The following is a 26,860-nucleotide window of genomic DNA, read 5'->3' as shown; positions in this document are numbered from 1 at the left end:
GAGAAGGAAGTGGTAACCCACTCCAGTACTCTTGCCTAGAAAATCCCATGGACGGAGGAGCCTGGCGGGTTATAGTCCATGGGGTCGCAGAGTCAGACACGACTGAGCGACTTCACTTTCACTTTCTTTCATCCCAAGTATATTCAGAATGTATCTAGTTTATTTTTAAGTATCTAAAATGAAATTTTTCTTAATAAATTAATATTCTACTATGTGCAAATTCTATTTTCCGAGATTTAACAGATATCAACAAGTCTGTTTTTTTAAAAAATACAATCCTTCATTTAAAAGTAAAATACTAAGAAAAGACATTATGTATTGAGTCCTACATGAGACCCTAAAAGATACAAACTCTAGAGAATTCAGAAAACACACTAATACTATCTAATTTCCAAAAGATATATCATCTTCTTCTCAGGAAGAGACATTATTAACTCAGTTTTTTGGTTGAGAAAAGTGGTAGTATTTGAGAACAGTTTTCCATGCTAAGCTGTGAAAGCTACAGGACACATGACATAAAACCTCACTCAAAATCAAATCAACTTTGAACTATTATCAGGCTTCTCTTAGCATTTCATACTGTCTTATTTCCTGATTCTAAAACTCAAGCAGCACCTAGAAAATGCCTTCTATCAATCTTAACATCCTTTTCTTCTTTAAGAGTCCTCTTCTTTAAGAGTCCTCTTCGCTTATGTCATTATGACCCTGGAACCAATATCAAGTGCAAAAAGATACAATATAATGTACTATATGTAATATTTTTGAAGCCTAGCTTTACACTCTAATACAACAGAAACTCATTTTGTAGCTTAAAAGCAGTTTTATTACAGAATAGATTCAAATGATAGTCTTCTTCTGTTAAAAGTCCTTTCCACCATGTTAATTTTCCTATTACATGCATCACTCCCACAGCATTTTCATAACACAAATTGGTCATTAAGCAGTAACAGTTGCAAATGTAACACAACTCCTTTGGTGCTATGCTTTGTTTATCATAACAGTGGGTAAAGCTGCTAATGGGGGACATGTTCTGTGCTAATGACACTAACAGCAGAGACAGGAATGAGAATTGCCATTATTCTCAAATGAAAGTTCATTATAATTAAATATGGATCTTCACTGTGACCTTTTAAGTATCACACATATATGGTTATTTTTCTAATGAAAGTCCTTCAGGAAATACAATTTTGAATTGCAAATATAAAACACTGCAGTCTGAACAACTGTTTCCAAGAAAAAAATTACCATCATTATTTTGTTTGGAAAATAACTACTGAAATCTAGCAAAAAAGACAAAGGAACTTCTTATGGTTAAAACATTAAAATTATCAAAGGTTTTAGGGCTTTTCATTTTAATTTATTTTACTGAAGTATAGTTGATTTACAATATTGTATTAATTTTTACTCCACAGTAAAGTGATCCAAGAACACCTATATAAATTATCCAAAGTTTTGATTTGTTTAGACATATGAAATCATACTATCAGAAAGAAAAATAATTTGAAAGTTCTCATAACATTTATATATCTACAAAAACTCTGTAACTATATTACCTGCCATATTATCTAGTATATCTGAGCCCCAATCTCCTTGAAACACTGAAGTTAAAATGCTGTCAAATAAATGAAGCTCCTTTGCACCAACAATTTTGTCACGAAATAAGCGCCGCGCTTCATATGCTACAATTTCTAATACGTAATCTAGAGGATGGTTTGAGGATCCTAAAAGAGACAAAATTTTCTTTAATTATAGTAAAATTCAAATGATTTTAAAATGGGCTATTTCAACATAATGTTAGAAAGAATTAGAGAATGAGAATCTACATACCATAATTTTGGCATCAGATAAATAGAAAAAAAAGGGGGAAAGAGTTAAAATTCATTTTGTGAATGAGCAGATAAACTTTTTTGATTATTTAAAGGATATGTTAAACACTATTATCTCTAGTAGTTTAATAAAAATATCAGTCCCTAAGAGTATATTAAAACTTGTTTTGGCTATAAAGAATAATGATTATATTTTTTCTCAAATCAAGTTTTAATAGTGACAATCATAGTTTAGAAAAGGAAGTGTACTAAAATATTACAATTGTCATATCATGTTTAAATTTAATATCATCATTTCAATTATAATTTTTAAAATACTATCATTACAATATTCATTTATCTATTAAAATATAATACACAGCATAAATACACACAGAGAGACACACTATGACATTCTAAAGAAAGATAAGTGATTTGAAATCATAAAAGCAAAACTTACCTCCTTCTAAATCATATCTGAATAAGCCAAGAACCCATTGGGTAAGGATGCAAGGAGTAAAGAAATAATGACTATAATCATCAACTGTAAATTTGGCCCGCACCTGAAAAAAAAGGCAAATGATTTCCCCTATTCTTCTAAATTTATAATCATGATGTAAATTTTTCAGTCACTTTAAATTTACAGGAATGTCAGTTCCTACGAGTAGAACCGTACTTCAACATTACTGATTTCCTTAGTTATCTTGTATACTATATTTTATACACTTAAAAAACATTATCTAAGATAGGTTGTTCATAAACTTCAATAAGATGATAAAAGGTTGTCTATGCAAGAAAACAAAATAAAAAGTTAAAAAGTCCTCCTAAAGAAAGGAATTCAAGGAAAGCTAGTTCAGTTCAGTCACTCAGTCGTGTCCGACTCCTTGCGACCCCATGGAATGCAGAACGCCAGGCTTCCCAGTCCATCACCAACTCCCAGAGCTTACTCAAACACAAGCCCATCAAGTCAATGATGCCATCCAACCATCATCCTCTGTCAACCCCTTCTCCTCCTGACCTCAATCTTTCCCAGGATCAGGGTCTTTTCCAGTGAGTCAGTTCTTTGCATCAGGTGGCCAAGGTATTGGAGTTTCAGCTTCAGCATCAGTCCTTGCAATGAATATTCAGGACTGATTTCCTTTAGGATGGACTGGTTGGATCTCCTGGCAGTTCAAGGGACTCTCAAGGGTCTTCTCCAACACCACAGTTCAAAAGCATCAATTCTTCAGTGCTCAGCTTTCTTTATAGTCCAATTCTCACATCCATACATGACTACTGGAAAAGCCACAGCTTTGACTATATGCACATTTTTTTGGCCAAGTGACATCTCTGCTTTTTAATATGCTGTCTAGGTTTTTCATGGCTTTTATTCCAAGCAGCAAGTGTCTTCTAATTTCATGGTTGCAGTCACCACAGGCAGTGATCTTGGAGCCCAAAAAATAAAGTCTGTCACTGTTTCTATTTTTTCCCCATCTATTTGCCATAAAGTGCCGGGACCAGATGCCAAAGGAAGGCCAGTCTAAGTGTAAAATGGGTGCTATAATTCCAAGGTGCTTATGGGTGTAAGACAGACCCACTTTATACAGCAGGACCGACAGAGCTATCTTATGTTTAAGAGGTCATTGAACTTTGAACAAATCAAAGTGCCACAACTCATATATCAGCAACGAGTGTACAGTCTGCGCCCTCCTCCCTACAGATGGAGCCACTGCTCTTACTCTGGCCTTGATCACCTAACATATGAATTAATTTAGAAGAACATAGTTTTTTTTTTCCTCACTCCTACTCTGGGCTTTCTATGTGGTGCTAGTGGTAAAGAACCTGCCTGCCAATGCAGGAGATATAAGAGACGAAGGTTCAATTCTTGGGTGAGGAAGATCCCCCAGAGGAGGGCATGGCAATCCACTCCAGTATTCTTGCCTGGAGAATTTCATGGAGAGAGGAGCCTGGTGAGCTACAATCCATAGGATCGCAAAGAGTCAGACATGAATGAAGCAATGGAGCATTCACGCATTTCTACTCTAATACTATAAAAAGCATCTTCCACAAACACTTCCATAACTTTCTCATGCTATCCCCTTTACCCAGGAAGACCCTCTTTCATCTTAGGTCACTTGGTGAATTTCAGGCAATACTGGAGTGGGTTGCCCTTTCCCACTGCAGGGAATCTTCCCGATGCAAAGATTGAACTCACGTCTCTTTTGTCCCCTGCACTGGCAGGTGGATTCTTTACTACTGCACCACCTGAGAAGCCCCTGACATACTTCCTACACCACATTAATAGTTTACTTATATGATCAGGCCCCAGATTAGTGTGTGCACTCTCAAGGAATAGTGACTCAGTTATCTTTGTATCCTTAGGACCAGCACTGGAAAGAGAAGGTACTCAATAAATATCTTCTACATCCTCAATGCCTACTTTCATGTATCATCCTACTTTATCAGAGTATTTTAAACATTTCCTCACAAACAGAAGGGAAGAAATAAACATCAAAAGTTTTTAAAAATAAAAATAAAAAAATAAACATAAAAAATTACTCTCAGGTTTGAATCCCGGAAGACAGAAACTGGTAGAAGTCAGGAGAAAGATCTAGTTTTGGAAAGAAAACAAACTCCATTGTAAATATGCTAAATTTGAGCTCAAAGCAGAATAACAAATTACACACTGATTTGTTTTTTCAATATTTGTTGGGTGTCTATCAGAAGCTGTGCCAGAAGATATAATAGTTAACGAGGTGCACACAGACATCTATCCTCAAGAGGTACTCTCTAGGAGAAATGTATAAATGACAGGAAAATAAAGCCTGAGCATCACCACAGATCAGGATTAAAGGCAGCCCTTTGGAAGTGATACTAATAGACATGAAAACTACAATATAAGTGAATATGTACCTGTTCATACACTTGTACCATAGATCCTGCTAAGAGATAAATTTTTGAAGAAGAACCCCAAATAGAATGATTCTTCAGATTTTTATGTAGAACTGGTTCCAAATATGCTCCATAAATTGTCTGTAATTGCTCTCTTTCTGGGTAACTAAAAAAAGAAAGCATACAAGAAGTTGAAACAAATATTCTAAATTATTATTTTAATGTTAAGGTATAGAAGTGGTTTCCAAACTGTGTGGTTTTCAAACTGTGAGGCCTAGATATCTCCATGGTTTACTCAAGGGCTTAAGTCAGGCTCATGGTCCTTATTCTTACTTCAACTCAATCAGATCCCTAATTATCTGTTGTCAAATATAAGTATTCTAATAGAGGATTCTAATGAAATTACTTAAAAACATAATTGTTTAAAAGACCACTGATTGTTGGAAAGGGCCAGAGGAAAAGTTTGCTTAAGAAAAATCATTTTCAATTAAGTATAGTCTATACAAAGAACAGTAATCCACCTTGGAACTACGGAAGTAGAAAACATCAAATAAAATCAGCCTTTCCTCCCAAACCAAAATCTATTTCAATACAGCTTAAGTGGAGGCTGTAACATTTCTAAAAGAAGAATGTTAATGGATGGGAGCAGTTTAGACGACAGCATAAAAAACAAGATTTGAAGGACTTCGCTGGTGGTCCAGTGGTTAAGACTCCATACTTTGACTGCAGAGGGGCTCAGGTTCAATCCCTGGGCAGGAAAAAAGATCCCACTTGTCATGTGCTCTGGTCAAAAAGAAAAAAAAACCTAAAACAGTACTGTGGTTACTAGGATATATGGATAAGTGTTATGGCATGTAAGTTATACCTCAGTAAAGTTATTTAAAAAAAAAAAAAAGGGTTCTGTAAAGCAAAATATAACCAAAGATGCAATGTCATAAAATTCCAGTTCATGTAACAATCATGGACCATGGAGATGGATGGGTATAACAGGATTGATATCTGTTGTTGTTGTTGTTGTTTAGTTACTAAATCAGGATTAACATTAGAGGACACTAAATGTTCTAACTCTACCTTGTTCAGATATAAATTCTCTTTTTAGTTATCTTCATAAAATTTGATTGTATTTTTGCTTTATATAACCCATAAAACAGTTAAGCCTAAAACTCACCATTCAGATTCCTGACACTAACATTTACAGACAATACAAAGTAGTTCTGTTTATTTCTATTACATGAGAAGCATCAATTAAAGCCTTCATCACCCTAGATTACTGCTTACAGTTTAGGAAGGGTAGGAAAAAAATAATATCAGGACTTAAGTTGGACTATTTTTATATTCTATATTTTGAAGTAATATCATTAATTTTTCATAAAATGCAATACATAAGATGTCTCTCCACATCAAAAACAAAATTTTAATACAATGATACATACTCTATAGCACAAAGACGAACAATAGAAGTAAATCTGGTAGTAAGCTGATGTCTTCCCAGTCTTCCTCCAGCTGACATAGAAGCCACAATTTGAATATTTTCTAAACCAACCCATTCCAAATTTTCATCATAAAATCCTTGATATGTCAGTACCTATTTAAAAATAAATGTTTAAATGTTTTATGCTTAAGATTTTATAATATTTGTGTAAAACAATTGTTTCTGAATGAAATCATCCTCTAACTCAAAAATTTGACTGAAATATGCTTTAATTTCTTATTTCATTAAAAATAATACTGTTCAAGATTCTGTGTTCAATGTCAAAAACAAATTTATGGCTACTGGCAAAGTGGTGGGACAAACTGGAGGTTAGAATTGACATATACACACTATATACATCAAAATAGATAACAAGTAAGGATCTACTGCCTAGTACCGGAAAGTCTTCTCAGTACTCTTTAATGACCTGTATGGGAAAAAGATATAAAAAAGAGAAAATGTATTCTATAACAGATTCACTAATGCACAGCAAAAACTAACACAGCATGTAAGTCAACTAGGCGCCAATAAATTTCTTTTTTAATTTAAAAACAACCGTTCAGTTAATGTTAGCTGAACTATGCTCATTTTTAAAATGCTTTTCAAAATAAATATTAAAGTCCAGATCGTACTATTAATATAAATCTACTTGCAATTATCAAAAAAAAAAGTGAAAACTCGGGAAAAATATAAGGAAAACAGTTTGGGTTTTTTCTGTACATGTTTTAAAATATTCAGCAGTTACATAGAAAAGCAAAATGTGAACCTAATTACCAAGCCCTAATTTAGAATTTAGAGTTCCCAATGTGATATAAATCACATAAAGTAAACCTTCAACAATGACTGAGGCATGACCGAGGAAATATATTAATATAACTGTCTTTGGAAGAGGGCATATGTAGAAGAATGAAGCCAAAACTTGCGCAACTCTAACACCATCCGCACCTTCTGTTTTTAGGAGTGAAGGGCAGGTAAACAGTAGGGTAAAGGCTATTTTCATTCTTTTAAAATAGCATCTATATGTAATACTAATTTCTAGCTGCAGGAAGATCAAAGAAAGTAGCCCCGGGACAGGAGTAAGGTGCTTCAGGAGTTTAACTTCCATTTGATTTCCACAATGGTCCTAAAGAGGGAAGTAGACTTTTCTAACTACAAGAAAAGTTAATGAAATTAAATTGTCTTCAGTTATATCAAAACCCTTCAAGTGATAAGCCCCACCTGCTGCAGGAAAGCTATCAGAGTGCTGGTGCCCCACTTGTCCAGCTTGGGCAGGTTGATGTCTTTCAGGTAGAGAACGAGCCTCTCGCAGTCTTTGGGTCTGTACACTCGGCCAGTGTTCGTGCCGATGACCATGCAGGTCTGGCTCAGTTTCTGCAGGAGGTGCTGGGAAGTGGTCTGTGTGCTACAGTGAACCGTGGCGATGTGAGTAGACCGGAGTCGGGAAAACGCATACCTGAGCAGCATCCTGTCAAAGACAAAACACTTGACTTCATGCGTGCAACCAAAGAAATACTCTTCATATCCAAAACACAATTTCTATTATTCATTACATATTTATTTTCGGCTGTGCTGGGTCTTCACGCTGCACGTCCTTTTCTCTAGTTGCAACAAGCAGGGACCACCCTAGTTGCGGTTTGTGGGCTTCTTTTTGTGGGGGCTTCTCGAGGCTGAGCACAGACCCTAGGACGCACAGGCTTCAGCAGTTGCGGTGCAGGGGCTTAGAAGCTGAGGTTCCCAAGCACCAGAGCACAGGTTCAATAGTTGTGGCACACAGCCTTAGTTGCTCTGCAGCATGTGGAATCTTCCTGGACCAGGGACTGAACCTATGTCTCCAGCACTGGCAGATGGATTCTTTACCACTAAGCTACCAGGGAAGACCCCAAGATTTCTAATTTTAAATATTCCATTTCTAAATTATTTACAATGTTGTTTAAGGAAAAAGTAGTAACAATAGATATGATAGTTGATTTCTACAACTATCCATAGCTACTAAACTAGATTTCTAAGTTTTAGACTGGAAAAAAATAAATAAATAAATTCGTATTTTAAGGCATTCTTGAGACTCAGAAAAAAAAAAATCAAGGTTCACAAAAAATAATTTAGTTTGAAAAGGTATACATAAAAACTATTTATGTATACATAAAAAGCATACAAAAAATTGTGATAGATTTTCATATACTCTATGTGAAATTTTAATTCTTTAAAGTAAATGCTCCAAAGAGAATCATCTTACTTCTAAAAAAATGCTCAGTTCAGTTCAGTTGAGTTCGGTCACTCAGTCGTGTCTGACTCTTTGCGACCCCATGGACTGCAGCACACCAGGCTTCCCTACCCATCACCAACTCCTGGAGTTTACTCAAACTCATATCCCGTGAGTTGGTGATGCCATCCAAAAAAAAGGTTCACGTGCACTATTCATTTTGTTGTGATTGTATGCACAGATTTTTTTAAGAGTATCTTCTCAGATTTCTCTGATTCCATCAGAAAACACATAAACTAACAGGGGGGAAAAGGACATATTTTTCTCTATAGTAATATTATTTTTACAAAGAGTGACAATAAAGAGTCCTTCATGAAAATGTACCTGCCATGTTAACCAAAAACACGTAACAAAATCTGTTAAATTATTTTAGAACAGGAGAGATGCATAAATCCATTACAGGCATCTATTATTATTTTTCTGCTCTTACCCTTTGCCACATCCTTCTGGTCCAACAAGAATAAATGGCTGCTTAGTATGAGGACTTAACCAAGGTTTGAAGTAGTCTAGACCTCGCTGCATGTCAGGAGTCTGAATGACTGGAAGAGTTTGGCTATTGCTGAAATCATCAGCAGTCAAGTTTTCTGGCTTCTTCAGCACATAAGACGCCAACCGTCCCCTACTTGAGTCATAGTACGTGTCCAGTGGTTTGTGAGGGTCTGGAGGAGATTCTCGTGCCCAGTTAAAAACCTTAAGAAGAAAAAGTTATGAAAGACTTTCATATACTCCAAACAGAAAATGTGAAATTTTAATTCTTTAAAGTAAATGCTCCAAAGAGAATCATCTTACTTCTTAAAAAAGTTCACATGCACTGCCGCTGCTGCTGCTAAGTCGCTTCAGTCGTGTTCAACTCTGTGCGACCCCAAAGACAGCAGCCCACCAGGCTCCCCCATCCCTGGGATTCTCCAGGCAAGAACACTGGAGTGGGTTGCCATTTCCTTCTCTGTCACATGCACTAAACTTACTAAATATCCTTAATAATTATAGTAACATTTTATCTCACATATCATTCTCTAAATGATCATTCATGCAAATAATAAAATTCATCTAGTCCACACATATATTGTATAAACATATTCAACTTCCAATTGAGTTCTTATGAAAACTAAATTACAAATAACACAATATAGGACTCCTAGACCCGTCATTTCCGGTCCATTGCATGGTCATCACTACTGGTCTCAACCTGTTCCTCTTTCAAAAACTTCCATCTATACAGATAAGTAGTAGAGAGTTAACCCTAATGCCACTCAACACCTTTATGGACTTTTATTCTGTACAATAAGACATTGAGCGGTAACAATGAGAAGCATCTGGCAACAGAGGCAACAGATGGGCTACAGAAAGAAAAACACAACAGAGAAAGTAATAAAGGGTGGTATCAGTGAAACAAAATGACAAAAATGCTGAAACATAATGTTGGAACCAACCCAAATGAATGTGTTCAATTATTTCAATGGAGGTCAAAAGGAAGAAATTCCTTAGTATGTAGAATTTGACTTTATATACAATGTAGCTGAAATGACTTTTGCCCTAAGTAAAGAAAAGGTCTATGATGATTGCTCCATCTAAGCATTTATAACTGGAAAACTCTTCTGGTTAAAAAAATGATTAAAAATATGCTACTTTAAGATTAAAATGAATAAAATAACTATATTTATTCATATAGCTAAGAAGGTACAAAAATATCTAACAAAAAACATAGTTCAAACATTAACCTATTAAAAAATCTTTCATAATTTTATTTATTTTTTAATTGAAGGATAATTGCTTTACAGGATTTTGTTTTCTGTCAAACCTCAACATGAATCAGCCATAGGTATACATATATCCCCTCCCTTTTGAACCTCCCTCCCATCTCCCTCTCCATTCCATCCCTCTAGACTGATACAGAGCCTCTGTTTTAGTTTCCTGAGCCAGACAGCAAATTCCCCTTGGCTATCTATTTTACATATGGTAATGTAAGTTTCTCTGTTATTCTGTCCATACATCTCACCCTCTCCTCATCTCTCCCCATGTCCATAAGTCTATTCTCTATGTCTGTTTCTCCACTGTTGCCCTGTAAATAAATTCTTCAGTACCATCTTTCAGTACCATTCTTCAGTACCATCTTCAGGATATATGTGTTAGTATAGGATATTTATCTTTCTTTTCTGACTTACCTCACAGTGTATAATAGGCTCTAGGTTCATCCATCTCACTAGAACTGACACAAATGTGTTCCTTTTTATGACTGAGTAATATTCCATTGTGTATATGTACTACAACGTCTTTATCCAATCATCTGTCAATGAACATCTAGATTGCTTCCATGTTCTAGCTATTGTAAACAGTGCTGCAATGAACAATGGGATACATGTGTCTTTTTCAATTTTGGTTTCCTCAGGGTATATGCTTAGGAGTGGGACTGCTGGGTGATATGGTGCTTTCATTCCTAGTTTTTAAAGGAATCTCCATATCATCTTCCATTGTGGCTGTATCAATTCATATTCCCACCAACAGTGCAAGAGGATTCCCTTTCCTCCATACCCTATCCAGCATTTATTGTTTGCACATTTTTTGATGATGATCATTCTGACTGGTGTGAGGCGATATCTCATGGCAGTTTTGACTTGCATTTCTCTAACAATGAGCGATGTTGAACATCTTTTCATGTGTTTGGTACCCATCTGTATGTCTTCTTGGGAGAAATATCTGTTTAGGTCTTTTTCCCACTTTTTCAATGGGTTGTTGCTCTGGTATTGAGTTGTATGTATATTTTGAAAATTAATCCTTTGTCAGTTGTTTCATTTGCTATCCTTTTCTCCCATTCTGAGAATTGTCTTTTCACCTTACTTATAGTTTCCTTTGCTGTGCAAAGCTTTTAAGTTTAACCAGGTCACACTTGTTTACTTTGGCTTTTATTTCTATTACTCTAGGAGATGTGTCATAGCGGATCTTGTGTTGATTTATGTCGAGTGTTCTGCCTATGATTTCCTCTAACAGTTTTACAGTCTCTGGTCTCACATTTAGGTCTTTAATCCATTTTGAGTTTATCTTTGTGCATAGTATTAAGAAGTATTCTAACTTCATTCTTTTGCACGTAGCTGTCCAGTTTTCCCAGCACCACTTACTGAAGAGGGTGTCTTTGCCCCATTGTATATTCTTGCCTCCTTTGTCAAAAATCAGGAACCCATAGGTGCATGGGTTTATGTCTGGGCTTTCTATCTTGTTCCATTGGTCTATATTTCTGTTTTGTGCCATTACCACACTGTCTTGATGACTTGTAGCTTTGTAGTATAATCTGAAGTCATGACGGTTGATTCCTCCAGCTTCATTCCTCTTTCTCAAGACTGCTTTGGCTATTCAGGGTCTTCTGGATTTCCATATGAACTGTGAAATTTTTGTTCTAGTTCTGTGAAAAACGCCATAAGTAATTTCATAGGCATCACACTGAAATTGTAGATTGCATTTGGTAGTATAGTCATTTTCACAGTATTGATTCTTCCAACACAGGAACATGCAATATCTCTCCATCTGCTTATGTCATCATCTTTGATTTCTTTCATTAGTGTCTTGTAATTTTCTACATATATTCTTTTGCCTCCTTAGTTAAGTTAATTCCTAGATGTTCTATTCTTTTTTGTTGCAATGGAGACTGGGAGTGATTCCTCAATTTCTCTTTCTGATTATTCATTGTTAGTATATGGGAATGCAAGTGATTTCTGTATAGATTTTGTATCACGTGACTGCTAAATTCACTGATTAGATCTAGCATTTTCTGATAGTATATTTAGGGCTTTCTATGTATAGTATCATGTCATCTGCAAACAGTAATAGCTTTACTTCTTTTCCGATCTGGATTCATTCTATTTTTCTTCTCTGATTGCTGTGGCTAGGACTTCCAAAAGCATGTCAAAGAACATTGGTGAAAATGGACAACTTTGTCTTGTTCCTGATCTTAGGGGAAATGCTTTCAGTTTTTCACCACTGAGAATAATGTTTGCAGTGGGCTTATAATATATGGTCTTTACTATGTTGAGGTAGGTTCATTCTATGCCCATTTTTGGAAGAGTTTTAATCATAAATGGGTGCTGATACGTGTCAAAGGCTTTTGTTGCATCTATTGAGATTAAGCACAAGCTGGAATCAAGATTGCCTAGAAAAATATCATTAACCTCATATATGCAGATGACACCACCCTTATGGCAGAAAGCAAAGAAGAACTAAAGAGCCTCTTGAAGAAAGTAAAGGAGTAGAGTGAAAAAGTTGGCTTAAAACTCAACATTCAGAAAATTAAGATCATGGCATTTAGTCCCATCACTTCATGGCAAATAGATGGGAAACAATGAAAACAGTGACAGACTTTATTTTCTTGAGCTCCAAAATCACTGCAGATGGTGACTGCAGCCAGGAAATTAAAAGATGCGTACTCCTTGGAAGAAAAGTTATGACCAACCAAGACAGCATATGATAAAGCAGAGACATTACTTTGCCAACAAAGGTCCGTCTAGTTAAATCTATGGTTTTTCCAGTAGTCACTATGGATGTGAGAGTTGGACTAAAAGAAAGCTGAGTGCAGAAGAAGTGATGCTTTTGAACTGTGGTGTTGGAAAAGACTCTTGAGAGTCACTTGGACAGCAAGGAGATCCAGCCAGTCCATCCAAAAGGAAATCAGTCCTGAATATCCACTGGAAGGGCTGATGCTGAAGCTGAAACTCCCATTACTTTGGCTACCTGATGCGAAGAACTGACTCACTGGAAAAGACCCTGATGCTGGGAAAGATTGAAGGCAGGAGGAGGAGGGGATGACAGAAGATGAGATGGTTGGATGGTATCACCGACTCAATGGACATGAGTTTGAGTAAACTCCGGGAGTTGGTGATGGACAGGGAAGCCCGGAGTGCTGCATGCAGTCCATGGGTCGTAAAGAACAGGACACAACTGAGCAACTGAACTGAACTGAACTGAGATTATCATATGGTTTTATCATTCAATTTGTTAATATGGTGTTATCACGTGGATTGATTTGTGTATACTGAAGAATCCTCGTATCTCTGAAATAAACTCAACTTGATCATGGTGTATAAGCTTTTTAATGTTATTGAATTCTGTTTCCAAAATTTTGTAGAGGGTTTTGCATCTATGTTCATCAGTGATATTGGCCTGTAGTTATCTTTTTTTGTGTTATCTTTGCCTGGTTTGGGTGTCAGGGTGATGGTGGCCTCATAGAATGAGTTCAGAAGTATTCTTACCTCTGCAATTTTTTGAAAGAATTTTATAAGGATAGGCATTAGCTCTTCTCTAAATGGTTGACAGAATTCACCTGTGAAGCCATTCGGCCCTCGACTGTTATCTTTTGAGAGATATGTGATCACAGCTTCAATTTCAGTATTGTAACTGGGTTGCTCATAGTTCCCATTTCTTCTTGGTTCAGTCTGGGAAAATCAAATTTTTCTAAAAATCTATCCATTTCTTCCAGCTTATCCATTTTATTGCCATATAGTTGTTCATAATAGTCTCTTTATATTCCTTTGTATTTCTGCATTGTCTGTTGTAACCTCTCCTTTTTCATTTCTAATTATGTTGATTTAATTCTTTTTTTCTTGAAGAGTCTAGCTAAAGGTTTGTCAATTTTGTTTATCCTCTCAAAGAGCCAACTTTCAGTTTTATTAACCTTTACTACCGTTTCTTTCATTCCTTTTTCACTTATTTCTGCTGTGATTTTTATGATTTCTTTCCTTCTGCTAATTTTGGGGTGTTTTTGTCCTTCTTTTTCCAGCTGTTTTAGGCATAAGGTTAGACTGTCTATTCAGTGTTTCTCTTATCCTTGAGTTAGGATTGTATTGCTATAATCTTCCCTCTTAGAACTGCTTTTGCTGTATCCTTGAAAGAAAAGCTATAGCCAGCCTAAACAGCACATTCAAAAGCAGTAACATTACTTTGCCAACAAAGGTCCATCTAGTCAAAGCTATAGTCTTTCCAGTAGCCATGTATGAATGTGAGAGTTGGACTATAAAGAAAGCTGAGCACCGAAGAATTGATGCTTTGAACTGTGGATCTTGAGAGTCCCTTGGACTGTGAGAAGATCAAACCAGTACATCCTAAAGGAAATCAGTTCTGAAAATCCACTGGAAGGCTGATGCTGAAGCTGAAACTCCAATACTTTGTCCACCTGATGCAAAGAACTGACTCCTTGGAAAAGACCCTGATATGAGAAAAATTGAAGGCAGGAGGAGAAGGGGACAACAGAGGATGAGATGTTTGGATGTCATCACCGACTTGGACATGAGTATGAGCAGGCTACAGGAGTTTGTGATGGACAGGAAAGCCTAGTGTGCTGCAGTCCATGGGCTCACAAAGAGACGGACACGACTGAGTGACAGAACTGAACTGATAGGTTTTGAGTTGTGTTTTCACTGTTATTTATTTCTAGGAATTTTTTTATTTCCCTTTTAATTTCTTCAGTAACCTATTCAGTATTTAGAAACATATTGTTTAATCTCCATGTCTTTGTGTTTCTTACAGTTTTTTTCTTGTAATTGATATCTAGTCTCACAGTGTTATGGTAGGAGAAGATGCCTGATACAATTTCAATTTTCTTAAATTTACTGAGGTTTGACTTGTGACCCATGATATGGTCTATCCAGGAGAATGCTCCATGGGCACTTGAGAAGAAGGTGTATTCTTCTGCATTTGGATGGAATGTCCTGAAGATTCCAATGAGATCCATCTCATCTAATGTATCATTTAAGATTTAATGTTTCCTTATTAATTTTGTTTTGATGATCTGTCGATTACTGTGAGTGGGGTGTTAATGTCTCCTACTATTACTTTGTTACTGCCAATTTCTCCTTTTATGTCTGTTAATGTTTGTCCTATGTATTGAGGTCCTCCTATGTTGGGTGCATAGATACTTACCATTGTTGTATCTTCCTCTTGAATTGATCCCTTGATCATTTTGTGTGTCCTTCATTATCTCTTGAAATATTCTTTACGTTCTACTTTGTCTGATATGAGAATTGCTATTCCAGCTTTCTTTTGCTTCCCATTTGCATGGAATAACTTTTTCCATCCTCTCACTTTAAGTCTATATGTGTCTTTAGGTCTGAAGTGGATTTCTTATAGGCAGTATATACATGGGTCTTGTTTGTGTATCCATTCAGTCAGTCTGTGTCTTTAGGTTGGAGCATTTGATCCGTTTACATTTAAAGTAATTACCAATATATATGTTCCTACTGCCATTTTCTTAATTGTTTGGTTTTTGCTTTTGTAGACTTTTTCTTCTATTTCCTGACTATATAAGTCCCTTTAACATTTGTTGTAAAGCTGATTTAGTGGTACTGAATTCTCTTAACATTTCCTTGTCTGAAAAACTTTCGATTTCTCCACCAATTTTGAATGAGATCCTTGCCAGGTACAGTAATCTTGATTGTAGATTTTTCCCTTTCAGTACTTTAAATATATCCTGCCATTCCCTTCTGGCCTGCAGAGTCTCTGTTGAATGATCAGCTGTTAAATGTACAGAGTTTCCTTTGTATGTTACTTGTTGCTTTTCCCTTGCTGCTTTTAAACTGCTTTCTTTGTGTTCAGTCTTTGTTAGTTTAATTAATGTGTCTTGGCATGTTTCTCCTTGGGGACATACAGTTTATGCTGTAGGGGACTCTTTGCATCTCTTGGACTTGATTGACTATTTCCTTTTCCATGTTGGGAAGTTTTTCAACTATAATCTCTTCAAAATTTTTCTCATACCCTTTCTTTTTCTCTTCTCCTGGGACCCCTATAATTAGAATGTTGGTGCATTTAATATTATCCCAGATGTCTCTGAGACCATCCTCAGTTCTTTTCATTCTTTTTATTCTGCTCTTCAGAAGTTATTTCCACCATTTTATCTTCCAGGTCACTGATTCATTCTTGTGCTTCAGATAGTCTGCTATTGATTCCTTCTAGAGTATTTTTAATTTCAGTAATTTTATTGTTTGTCTCTGTATGTTTACTCTTTAATCCTTGTAGGTCTTTGTTAATTGATTCTTGCATTTTCTCCATTCTGTTTTCAAGGTTTTTGATCATCTTTACCATCATTACAATTTCATGTAATTCTTTTTCAGGTAGTTTGCTTATATCCTCTTCAGTTACTTGAACATCTGTGTTCTAGTTTGTTCCTTCATTTGTGCAGTATTTTTCTGCCTTTTCAGTTTTTTTTTTTTTTAATTTATTTAATTGGAGGCTAATTAATTTACAATATTGTAGTGGTTTTTGCCATACATTGACATGAATCAGCCATGGGTGTACATGTGTTCCCCATCCTGAACCCCCCTCCCAACCTCCCTTCCCACTCATCCCTCTAGGTCATCCCAGTGCACCAGCCCCGACCACTTGTCTCATGCATCCAACCTGGACTGGCGATCTGTTTCACATATAATACACATGTTTCAATGCTATTCTCTCAGATCATTCCACCCTCACCCTCTTCCACAGAGTCAAAAAGACTGTTCTATACATCTGTGTCTCTTTCGCTGTCTCTCATATAGGGTTATCGGTACCATCTTTCTAAAGTCCATATATATGTGTTAGTATACTGTATTGGTGTTTTTCTTTCTTACTTCACTCTGTATAATAGGCTCCAGTTTCATCCAACTCATTAGAACTGATTCAAATGTATTTTTTTTAACTTATTGTGTTCGAGGTCTCCTTTTCCCAGGCTTCAAAGTTGAATTCTTTCTTCCTTTTGGTTTCTGCCCTCCTTAGGTTGGTCCAGTGGTTTGTGTAAGCTTCATTATACAGTGAGATTTGTGCTGAGATTTTTTTTTCCCCCCTCTGATGGGCAGGGTTGAGTGTGGTGGTAATCCCATCTGCTGATGATTGGGTTTGTATTTTTGTCTTGTTTTTGCTTGCACAGGGTGCTACTGGTGGTTGGTCTTCTATTCAAGTCGCTTCCTTTGTGGGAGTTCTTAATATTTGATACTCCCTAGAATCCCAGGGATGGCAGAGCCTGGTGGGCTGCCGTCTATGGGGTCACACAGAGTCAGCCATGACTGAAGCAACTTAGCAGCAGCAGCAGCAGCAGCAGGGTTAGGAGTTCTCTGGTAGTCTAGGTCTTGGAGTCAGTGCTCCCACTCTAAAGGCTCAGGGCTTGGTCTGTGGCTGGCTGTCTTCTTCCCGCTGATCCTCACTCACTTCCTCAGGGTTTAAGGTGTGTGTGTGGCTACAGGAAGGACTGACATGGTTGGGCTCTTTGGCTCTTCTGGATTTCTCCTGGCAGCCACACTTGGATTCCTCAGCTCTGGACTGGTGGTTTATAATCAAGGACACAATCCAGGAACAGACAGTCAAGTGGAAAAGAGGTACAGGGCAGGGTGTATGAAAATTCCATTTCTGTCCAGGATGCCAATCTCCCTCCAATGCCACTACTCAAGGGAGCTGCTCACCAAACACCAACCCCAATTATTTTATAAAATGTTAATAACACCATAAAATACCATAAACTAATTCAAAGAGGAAAATAAATATATAGGTACCTATGTACCTATACAGATGGTCACCAACTTAAAATGGCTTTACCTATGATTTTTCATGTTTACAACAGGGAAAAAGTGATAAGCATTCAGTAAAAACCATACTTTGAATTTTGATCTTTTCCCAGACTAGTGATACGTGATATGATACTCTCCTGTGATGCGGGGCAGCAGCAGTGCATGGAAGCAAACTACAACTCATAGGCAGCCACACAATCACCAGGGTAACCAACTGATATGCTTAAAACCACACTGTCTTTCACTTTCTGCATAGTAGTTGAGAAATTACACACTATTCAACACTTTATTATAAAGGAGACTTTGTGTTAGATGATTTTGCCCGAAAGTAGGCTAACATTCTTAGCACTTTGAGATAGACTATATTAAGTCATGATATTTGATAGGTTAGAGGAGGTAAATGCATTTTCAACTTAGGATACTTTCAACTTATGATCAGTTTATCTGGCTGTAATCCCATCATAATTCAAAGAAGATCTGTATAGCAATGTATTTATGCATACTCAGTGGGTGTCGTGTCCGACTCTTTGAGACCCCATGCACTGTGGTCCGCCAGGCTCCTCTGTCTACGGGATTTTTCAGGAAGGAATACTGGAGTGGGTTGCCATTTCCTACTCCAGGGGATCTTCCTCATTCAGGGATAGAACCCTCATCTCCCATTCTCCTGCATTGGCAGGCAGATTCTGTATCACTGAACCACCTGGAAAGTCCATTCTAAATAGAGTCTGAGCCTTCTCAATCTATAACTTTATTCACATTTGACAGGCCAAAGTGCAAATGTGGAAGCAGCACATTTCAAAATATGCAGTCAGAGAGCTAGAGACTCCTTTGAGGTTTCTCAGAAGTGATAGTGGCAGTGAGAGAGGAAGACTTAGGAGCTTCCTACTCTACCTGGAGCATGTCAGTTTGTTCTGTTTTATTAAATATTGTGCTTCTAAGTATAATTTCTTTTGAGAAAGAATCCCACCACTTAGTCTTATTAAACAGTGGTTTAAGAGAATCAAATAAAGTAATAATACATAGTATTTTGGCTTCATAATTTTTAATTATCTTTCTCTAAAAAAAAAAATCCTTCCTATGAAGTAAAATTGGCCCACTTTTTTTTAACTTTTCATTTTGCATTGGGGTATGCAATGCATAAATGTCACAGCCAATTAACAGTGCTGTGACAGCTTCAGGTGAGCAGTGAAACGATTCAGCCATATATAGAGATATACCCATTCTCCCTCAAACTCCACTACCATCAAGGCTGAAAATTAGTCTACTTTTAAAGACAGGTCAGCAGCCAATGTTGCTGAGTGGTTATTATTTGTTTCCAAGTGCACTTTACATTGATCATCTCATTTAGTCACATTTAACATCTCTCTGAAGAACCATTTCACTATAACACTGTCGTTGTTTAGTCACTAAGTCATATCTGACTCTTCTGAGACTGCATGGACTGTAGCCTACCAGGCTCCTCTGTCCACAGGATTTCCCCAGCAAGAATACTGGAGTGGGTTTCCACTTCCTTCACCAGGGGTTCTTCCCAATCCAGGGATCCAACTAGCTTCTCCTGCATTGGCAGGCAGTTTCTTTACCACTGAGTCACCAGGGAAGCCAAATATAAATGTATTATTATCATATTAAATGCATAACTTCAAAATGCTATACCCAGGACTTCCCAGGTGGCACTAGTAGTAAAGAGCCCACCTGCCAGTGCAGGTAGAGGTAAGAGACGCAGGTTCGATCCCTGGGTTGAGAAGGTCCCCTGGAGGAGGTCATGGCAACCCATTCCAGTATTCTTGACTGGAGAATCCCATGGACAGAGGAGCCTGGCAGACCACCTCCATCGGGGTGCACAGAGTCAGACATGACTGAAGCGACTTATTAGAACACATGCATGCACACATCCAGGGTCAATGAAAATTAACAAAAAATGTTGACTATACATAGGCTTTAAATGTGTACTACCTCTTTGGTGAATTCCAGACGTGACTTCAAGTTCAGATTTCCACCAAGACCCCTTATGAGATTAATAATAAATTGATCATGATCTCTGCATCCATGTAGATGTGACAATCCATTCATCACAGTTCCAACCAAACTTGTTTCTACCACATAGTCATTCTGTTGATTAAAATCCATATTACAGACAAAGGGAAAACATTAACAAGTAAATTAGCATCATACACAGATTGTTTACTCATCTTTTCAAGGATCATATTTAAATTCATCCCACTACTCAAGTTCTAGAAAGTTTAGATTTCAACTTATACATAAACATTGAAAATAAAAAGCAATCTTAAAAATACAAATGTGCATTTCTAGCCATAAGTGTGACTCCTCAAATAGATACATAGTTTGTTTACTTCCTAAACCTGAAAAAAAAATTTTAAAAAAGGTAAATCAATGAACATCAGTCTAAACATAGCAGTTCCTCATTTCCTCTTGATAATTAAAAAAGAAGCTAGACACCTCAACTAGAGAGTAGTCCCTGCTCACCACAACTAGAGAAAGCCCATACACAGCAACAAAGACACAGCACAGCCAAAAATAAAAATAAATTAACTAATTTGTTTAAAAACAGCTAGAGGCAAAGTCTAGATTAATGGCTCTGGACCAAAAAAACGTTAGTAAAGGCAGGCTTAAAAACAATTTGGAGCTTTTCCTCTATACAGAATTTTTAAATGAAACTTTTGGACTCAGGTGGTATAGATTATTAAGATCCATAGGCCTCTGGGGCCCTATATAGTTAACTGGGAAAACCAATTACAGTTAGAATCTGTATGTAGTGCTAGGTAGTTTTTTTTTTAAGGGAGAATTAAACAGAGCACTTGTTTTAATGGAAGTCAACTCTAACAGACATACTGTGCTATGTTAAGTTGCTTCTGTCATGTCCAACTCTTTGCAACCCCATGGACAGTAACCTTCCAGGCTCCTCTGTCCATGGGATTTTCCAGGCAAGAATACTGGAGTGGATTGCCATTTCCTTCTCCAGAAGCCTAACAGAGGAAATGGTTAATTCATTCTGGTAGACGTTATAGAGCAGAAAAAGAGGGTGTTTTGAGAAAGGATAACTCAGGTTGAGGACTCAAGGTGTCCTTAAGGAAGATGACAATTGCTAACATTTGACGAGTGAGACCTATCTGGCAATATGGAGAACTCAGCATACGCAATGGTAAGCAATGGGCACACTTCAGGAACTAAAAGAAGCAGATGCCTGAGCAAGCAAAGAGCAAGCAAAGACAGAGTGATTCAAGACAGAGAGGCAGGCAAGGACCAGAGTATGTGGAATTGTACAGGCCATGATAAAGAGTGCAAATTGTATCTTCAGTGCCTTTAAACTTTAAGAGAATAAAATGACTAAATTTACTTTTTAAAAAATCTATCTGCCTGAATAATAAATAATTTTCAAAGAACAGAAATAGGAGGGGAAAGGGGGGAAAAACAGAAGGAGATGAATAGAAATCCAGCAGCTTAGGCCATACTGAGTTCTAAGCTTTTTCTAAGATAAAGGAAAAGGAAACCAACATGTTTTCCTCTAGATTAACTAATTTGCTAAATATAAGAAAATAAAGCTCTAGTTATAAATAAAATCTAGTTTGTTGACTAGAGCATTCATTATGGTATCTCTCAGAATCTGAACATGGTAAACAAAGCACAGAATAAAGAAAGAAGGAACACTCAACACATAAAATCTCAAACAAGAACAAGGAGCTGAGAACAGTTTATTTTCTCACTAAATCTTTGGTATCCAGGCTATGGTTTAATATTATCATCCTGTCATCATGTCTGTAGTCACAAATCCCAAATAGGGGAGAGTCAAAGAGTCAATACATTCTATGCAGTGCTACATCTTCTCATTCTAACACTGACAGCATGCAAGCTGATGACTTCAAGGGTTCTGCACTGGAAGGCATGGTTAGGTTTGTATGTTTTATATTCACAAAATAACAACACACCTACTGAAAAGCTGTCACAAACACAGGCATCAGTTATTTAACTAAGCTCATATATTCATTTTTCTAAGCTTTTTTTTAATGTGGATCGTTTTTTGTCTTTAACGAATTTGTTAAAACCATGCTTCTGTTTCATGTTTTTGGCTTTGGCCATGAGGCATGTGGGGTTTCACTTGGCTTCCCAGGCAGGAATCAAAAGTATTCCCCTTGCAGTGGAAGGTGAAGTCCCAACCACTGGACTGGCAGGGAACTCCCAAGCTCATGTACACTTATTCGCCACATTGTTATTACGAAACTTTGCTTCTGGGGATACAATAAAGTACAACAGGCTTAATCTTTGCCCTCAAGGTGCTTGCAGTTGCATGAAAGCAATTATAGTTGAAAGACAGTACACTGCTGCAGAAGCACAAGGAGGCAGACATCTCGGTGGGACTGAGGGCTGGGGGAGTGGCCCTTCCCTGAAGTCTCCAGGGAAACCTATCTCATTTGTGCCATTTTTCCCAAGTCCCTAGTCCTCCAGCATTCACCTTTACAAAGTAAGAAAAGAAAAGAGTTTAGAAAACTAAAGTGAAATTGCCATTTCTCTAGATGATTTGCCCAACCCTGAAGTATTGACCTCTAAATTAAGTTCATATCAACAATCACCTTTAAAAAACTCATTGCTATTTGTTTTCTCTATTTTTATGTATTTATGTTTTTTTATACAAGCAATGACATAAGAAAGAAATCAAAATTTGAAAAGATCATGTAAGTACATGAATATTGTCTTCTTTGCATGCTAAACTCCTATTTGTGCTTCAAATTCAAAATTAAATGTCATCTCCTTTAAACCTCTCCTAGAAAGCAGCAATACTCTCTGCATCCGGTTATATTGTGATTATCTTTTTCCATGTCACTTTCCTCTGCGACACAAACCCTTCTCAGTGAAAGGGACTGTCCTATTAATGTTCACCTAGCAAAGTTTCATCAAGGGCATCTATTTTATAAGCAACAAATTTTTGCTAAATAAACACTTCAATAATATTATAAATAACTCATCATCCTTTCTCTACTTTAATATTGTCATTATTTTTAGCATGATATATAGGCAGGTGTTTATTGACATAGTAAAATGTGGCAGAATGATCGTTTTACTAGTAAAACTTCAAAAGACATTCCAATTTTCAAGATTTTTAGGTAAGTGTTGCAAGGTATCATGGACGGAAGAATTAAAGTATTTTAAGACTTAACACAATAAAAGTTATACCATGAAATACAGTGGGAGAGCAGTGAAGACACCTGCCCTTCACTCCACCCCCACATTCTGTCAGAACATTACTAAAAGGAGGTTTAATGTAAGCTACAGTCAGTCATTATACTTTTTGCCTAAATAATTATGAAATATTATAATTATCTTACCTGTTTTAGAACCCATTGTAATGCCTTTTCAAAATAATCCCCAATCCAGTTTTCAAGATTATTCCTATATGTAGGAGGCTGACTCCTCAACCAAGATTTTATCAGAGAATTAACATCTGTCTCTTCATCACTGAAACATATTAACAAACATTAAAAATTGTTGAGTAAATCATAAATTTACTTTATGAAATCATAAATTTCAAAATAAATTTCTGCTCCAATAAACATTATTCTACATATGTACTCTATCTGCTAGTATACAAGAGTTCATTTTAGTTACTTTTGTATATGTCTGTGTGTATATACTACTTCTAACTTCTACATATATAAGCACATATAAGTGTGTGTGTCTGTGTGTGTGTGTGTGTGTGTGTATGTGTCATTCCCTATAAAATAAAGCAAATAAACCTCACCTATATCATTGTAAGTATAAATTAAAGAAGAATTACACATCTACAAGTTAGCCACAAAGTGGTCTAAACCATTCCTACCCAAAGTGGGGTCTACAGAATCCCAAGTACCATCCCAGACTTAATGAAGCAAAATCTTTGCTTTAACAATATCCCTAGGTAATTCAAATGCACATTAGACAAGCTGCACTGCATCTTAATGCAGATCTTTAAAAATACGTTTTCTTTTTCTCTATCGCCAAAAACGTTGACCACCTAAATTCCCATGCCACTACTGAAACTTGAAAACCATGCTAAAGTAAAAGATAATTATTTTAGCAAAGCACTTAATTATTTGAGTAACATCCAGTGTTTGAAATCAAACATAATATTGACATCTTATTCAAAATTACATGTTACACATTTATAAAAACTATAGTAAAAACAACTTATAGACTAATAATTTAGAAGTTTCAAGGGCCCACAGTTCTGCCATCTCTCCTGTCCTTGACCAATGTTTCACAGTAACACAAGTAAATACCGAGTCCTTGAATCTTTCCTGCCACATGTCTATCCAGTTTAATAAGGAAAAGAAAAAAAAATCAAAGGTAAATATGTAAACTACATTGGATACACTCAAAACAGACAAAGGAAAGCTGCTAAACTCTTTCACCATAAAGACTTTGTGGTCAATGGTGGTTTAGTGGCTAAGTCATGTCTGACTCTTGCAAACCATGGACTGTAGCCCGCCAGGCTCCTCTCTCCATGGGATTTTCCAGGCAAGAATACTGGAGCAGTTTTCCATTTCCTTCACCAGGGGATCTTCCTGACTCTGGATCAAACCCAGGTCTCCTAAACTGCAGGCAAATTGTTTATTATTGTCGTCAACAGTATCTCCTTAGTACCTATGGCAACTACACGTCTTGGTTTGTCTAAGACAATCTTGATTTATATCAGTTATCCCAGCATAATAAATAGCATTCCCTTTCATTATTAAAAGGTCCTCATTTGGCCTACTGCAGAGCAAGTGCAAAATATCTGCTGAAGAAATGAATAAAACCTAAAAATCAAAGTTAATCAAAAAGAAATTAAAAATAACAAGTCTTTGTGTTTCACATGAAATCATATATACTCATTATGTCTCTCACAAACAATTTCTGGTTCACCAACAATTTTCAAATTATCTACAGCAACGAGTCTTTTTTCTGATAAAAAGCAATGGCATTCTACTTAACCTTTATTACATTTACATTCTAGCTTATATTATAATTGCTATTATATTTGTCTATCTCCTCTATGTAGACATATGCTCTATAAAGATAAGCCCTCTATAAATACAAGCACTTCATAGTTTTACCCCTTTCTTGCTGTCTTTCTTAAAAAGTCTAAATTCGTGCCATACATGTAACAGGCATTCAATAAATATTTTAAAATTTAATAAGCTTTCCTTTTATCCTATTTTTCTCACAGGATTATGAGAACAAATGAATAACTGAGATAAACTGTGTGAGATACTGCTACAAAAGCTATAAACTCAATGCCATATTATTTTAAAAATAATGCCTCAAAATATTAATTGGGAGCTTGTGGCTAGTTTAATATAAATGCCTCCTACAATATTATCAAAGAAGTAATCAATTAAATAATTTTGGAAACATTCTGGATCAATTTGATAACAAAAGTAATTTCAAATGATTCTAAAAGAGTAGAACATTGTATATAGACTGATAAATATCAAATTCTAAAACATAAATTCAAATAGTAAAAGAAAACTTTCTATTAATTCATTTTGGGAAATGAAACTGGCTCAATTATGCCACTGTGTTACTACTGTTGATGAAATCTAAAATTAGTTTATTTTTGCTCTTCAAGTCTCTTCCAAATACACTCAGGAAGAAATTAAATATTAAATAAAGAGGTTTCAAATTTGTAAAATGAAAGATTGGGCCATTTAATAGGCCCTACTTAAACTTGTTCAATAAAATAGAGTATGGTTGTAAAGTAAAATAAATAAATTAACTTTTAATAAAAGAAGAAGAAAAAAATGAAAAAAAATAAAATAAAATACAGTATGAGGAGTGGACAGCTACACACACTCATCCATAGCTTAAATTACAGCGATTACAAACTGCAGCCAAACAGTACTGCCAGGAAAAGAAAAGAAAAACAGGGGTTACATGTTTCCCAATTAAAATTTTTTTTTTCCTCTTTTTAAACAGTTAATGTTTGGTGGTGCTGAATTCTCTCAGCTTTTGCTTGTCTGTAAAGCTTTTGCATTCTTCATATCTGAATGAGATCCTTGCTGGGTACAGTAATCTGGGTTGTAGGTTACTCTCTTTCATTACTTTAAGTATGTCCTGCCATTCCCTTCTGGCCTGAAGGGTTTCTATTGATAGATCAGCTGTTAGCCTTATGGGAATCCCTTTGTGTGTTATTTGTTGTTTCTCCTTTGCTGCTTTTAATATTTGTTCTTTGTGTTTGATCTTTGTTAATTTGATTAATATGTGTCTTGGGGTGTTCTGCCTTGGGTTTATCCTGTTTGGGACTCTGGGTTTCTTGGACCTGTGTAACTATTTCCTTCCCCATTTTAGGGGAAGTTTTCAGCTATTATCTCCTCGAGTATTTTCTCATGGCCTTTCTTTTTGTCTTCTTCTTCTGGGACTCCTATGATTCGAATGTTGGGGTGTTTCACATTGTCCCAAAGGTCCCTGAGGTTGTCCTCGTTTCTTTTGATTCTTTTTTCTTTTTTCTTCTCTGCTTCATTTATTTACACCATTTTATCTTCTACCTCACTTATCCTATCTTCTGTCTCTGTTATTCTACTCTTGGTTCCCTCCAGAGTGTTTCTGATCTCATTTATTGTGTTATTCATTTTTAATTGACTTTTTTATTTCTTCTAGGTCCTTATTAAACATTTCTTGCATCTTCTCAATCTTTGTCTCCAGACTATTTATCTGTAACTCCACTTTGTTTTCAAGATTTTGGATCACTTTTATTATCATTATTTTAAATTCTTTTTCAGGTAGATTCCCTATCTCCTCCTCTTTTGTTTGACTTGGTGGGCATTTTTCATGTTCCTTTACCTGTTGGGCATTTCTCTGCCTTTTCATCTTGTTTAGATTGCTGTGTCTGGAGTGGGCTTTCTATATTCTGGTGGTCTGTGGTTCCTTTTTATTGTGGAGGTTTCACCCAGTGGGGGTGGTTGGACGACTG

General features: G+C 36.3%; 1 protein-coding gene across 1 annotated transcript in view; it reads right to left on the bottom strand.

Annotated features, from left to right (window-relative positions):
• Positions 1 to 26,860, bottom strand: part of DYNC2H1 (dynein cytoplasmic 2 heavy chain 1) — a 396,980-nt gene that overhangs the window by 288,883 nt on the left and 81,237 nt on the right. Inside the window, exons 40-47 of the mRNA XM_065944250.1 lie at positions 23,259 to 23,388; positions 19,873 to 20,028; positions 8,838 to 9,097; positions 7,366 to 7,612; positions 6,110 to 6,261; positions 4,698 to 4,842; positions 2,266 to 2,368; positions 1,554 to 1,721 (exon numbers count right to left, since the gene is read on the bottom strand). Coding sequence (XP_065800322.1) covers positions 1,554 to 1,721; positions 2,266 to 2,368; positions 4,698 to 4,842; positions 6,110 to 6,261; positions 7,366 to 7,612; positions 8,838 to 9,097; positions 19,873 to 20,028; positions 23,259 to 23,388 — 1,361 coding nt within the window. The remainder of the gene's footprint in view (positions 1 to 1,553; positions 1,722 to 2,265; positions 2,369 to 4,697; positions 4,843 to 6,109; positions 6,262 to 7,365; positions 7,613 to 8,837; positions 9,098 to 19,872; positions 20,029 to 23,258; positions 23,389 to 26,860) is intronic.

Source organism: Muntiacus reevesi, chromosome 9 (assembly GCF_963930625.1).
Source record: "Muntiacus reevesi chromosome 9, mMunRee1.1, whole genome shotgun sequence".
In the NCBI taxonomy this organism is placed as follows: domain Eukaryota; kingdom Metazoa; phylum Chordata; class Mammalia; order Artiodactyla; family Cervidae; genus Muntiacus; species Muntiacus reevesi.
This window is presented reverse-complemented; position numbering and strand designations above follow the sequence as displayed.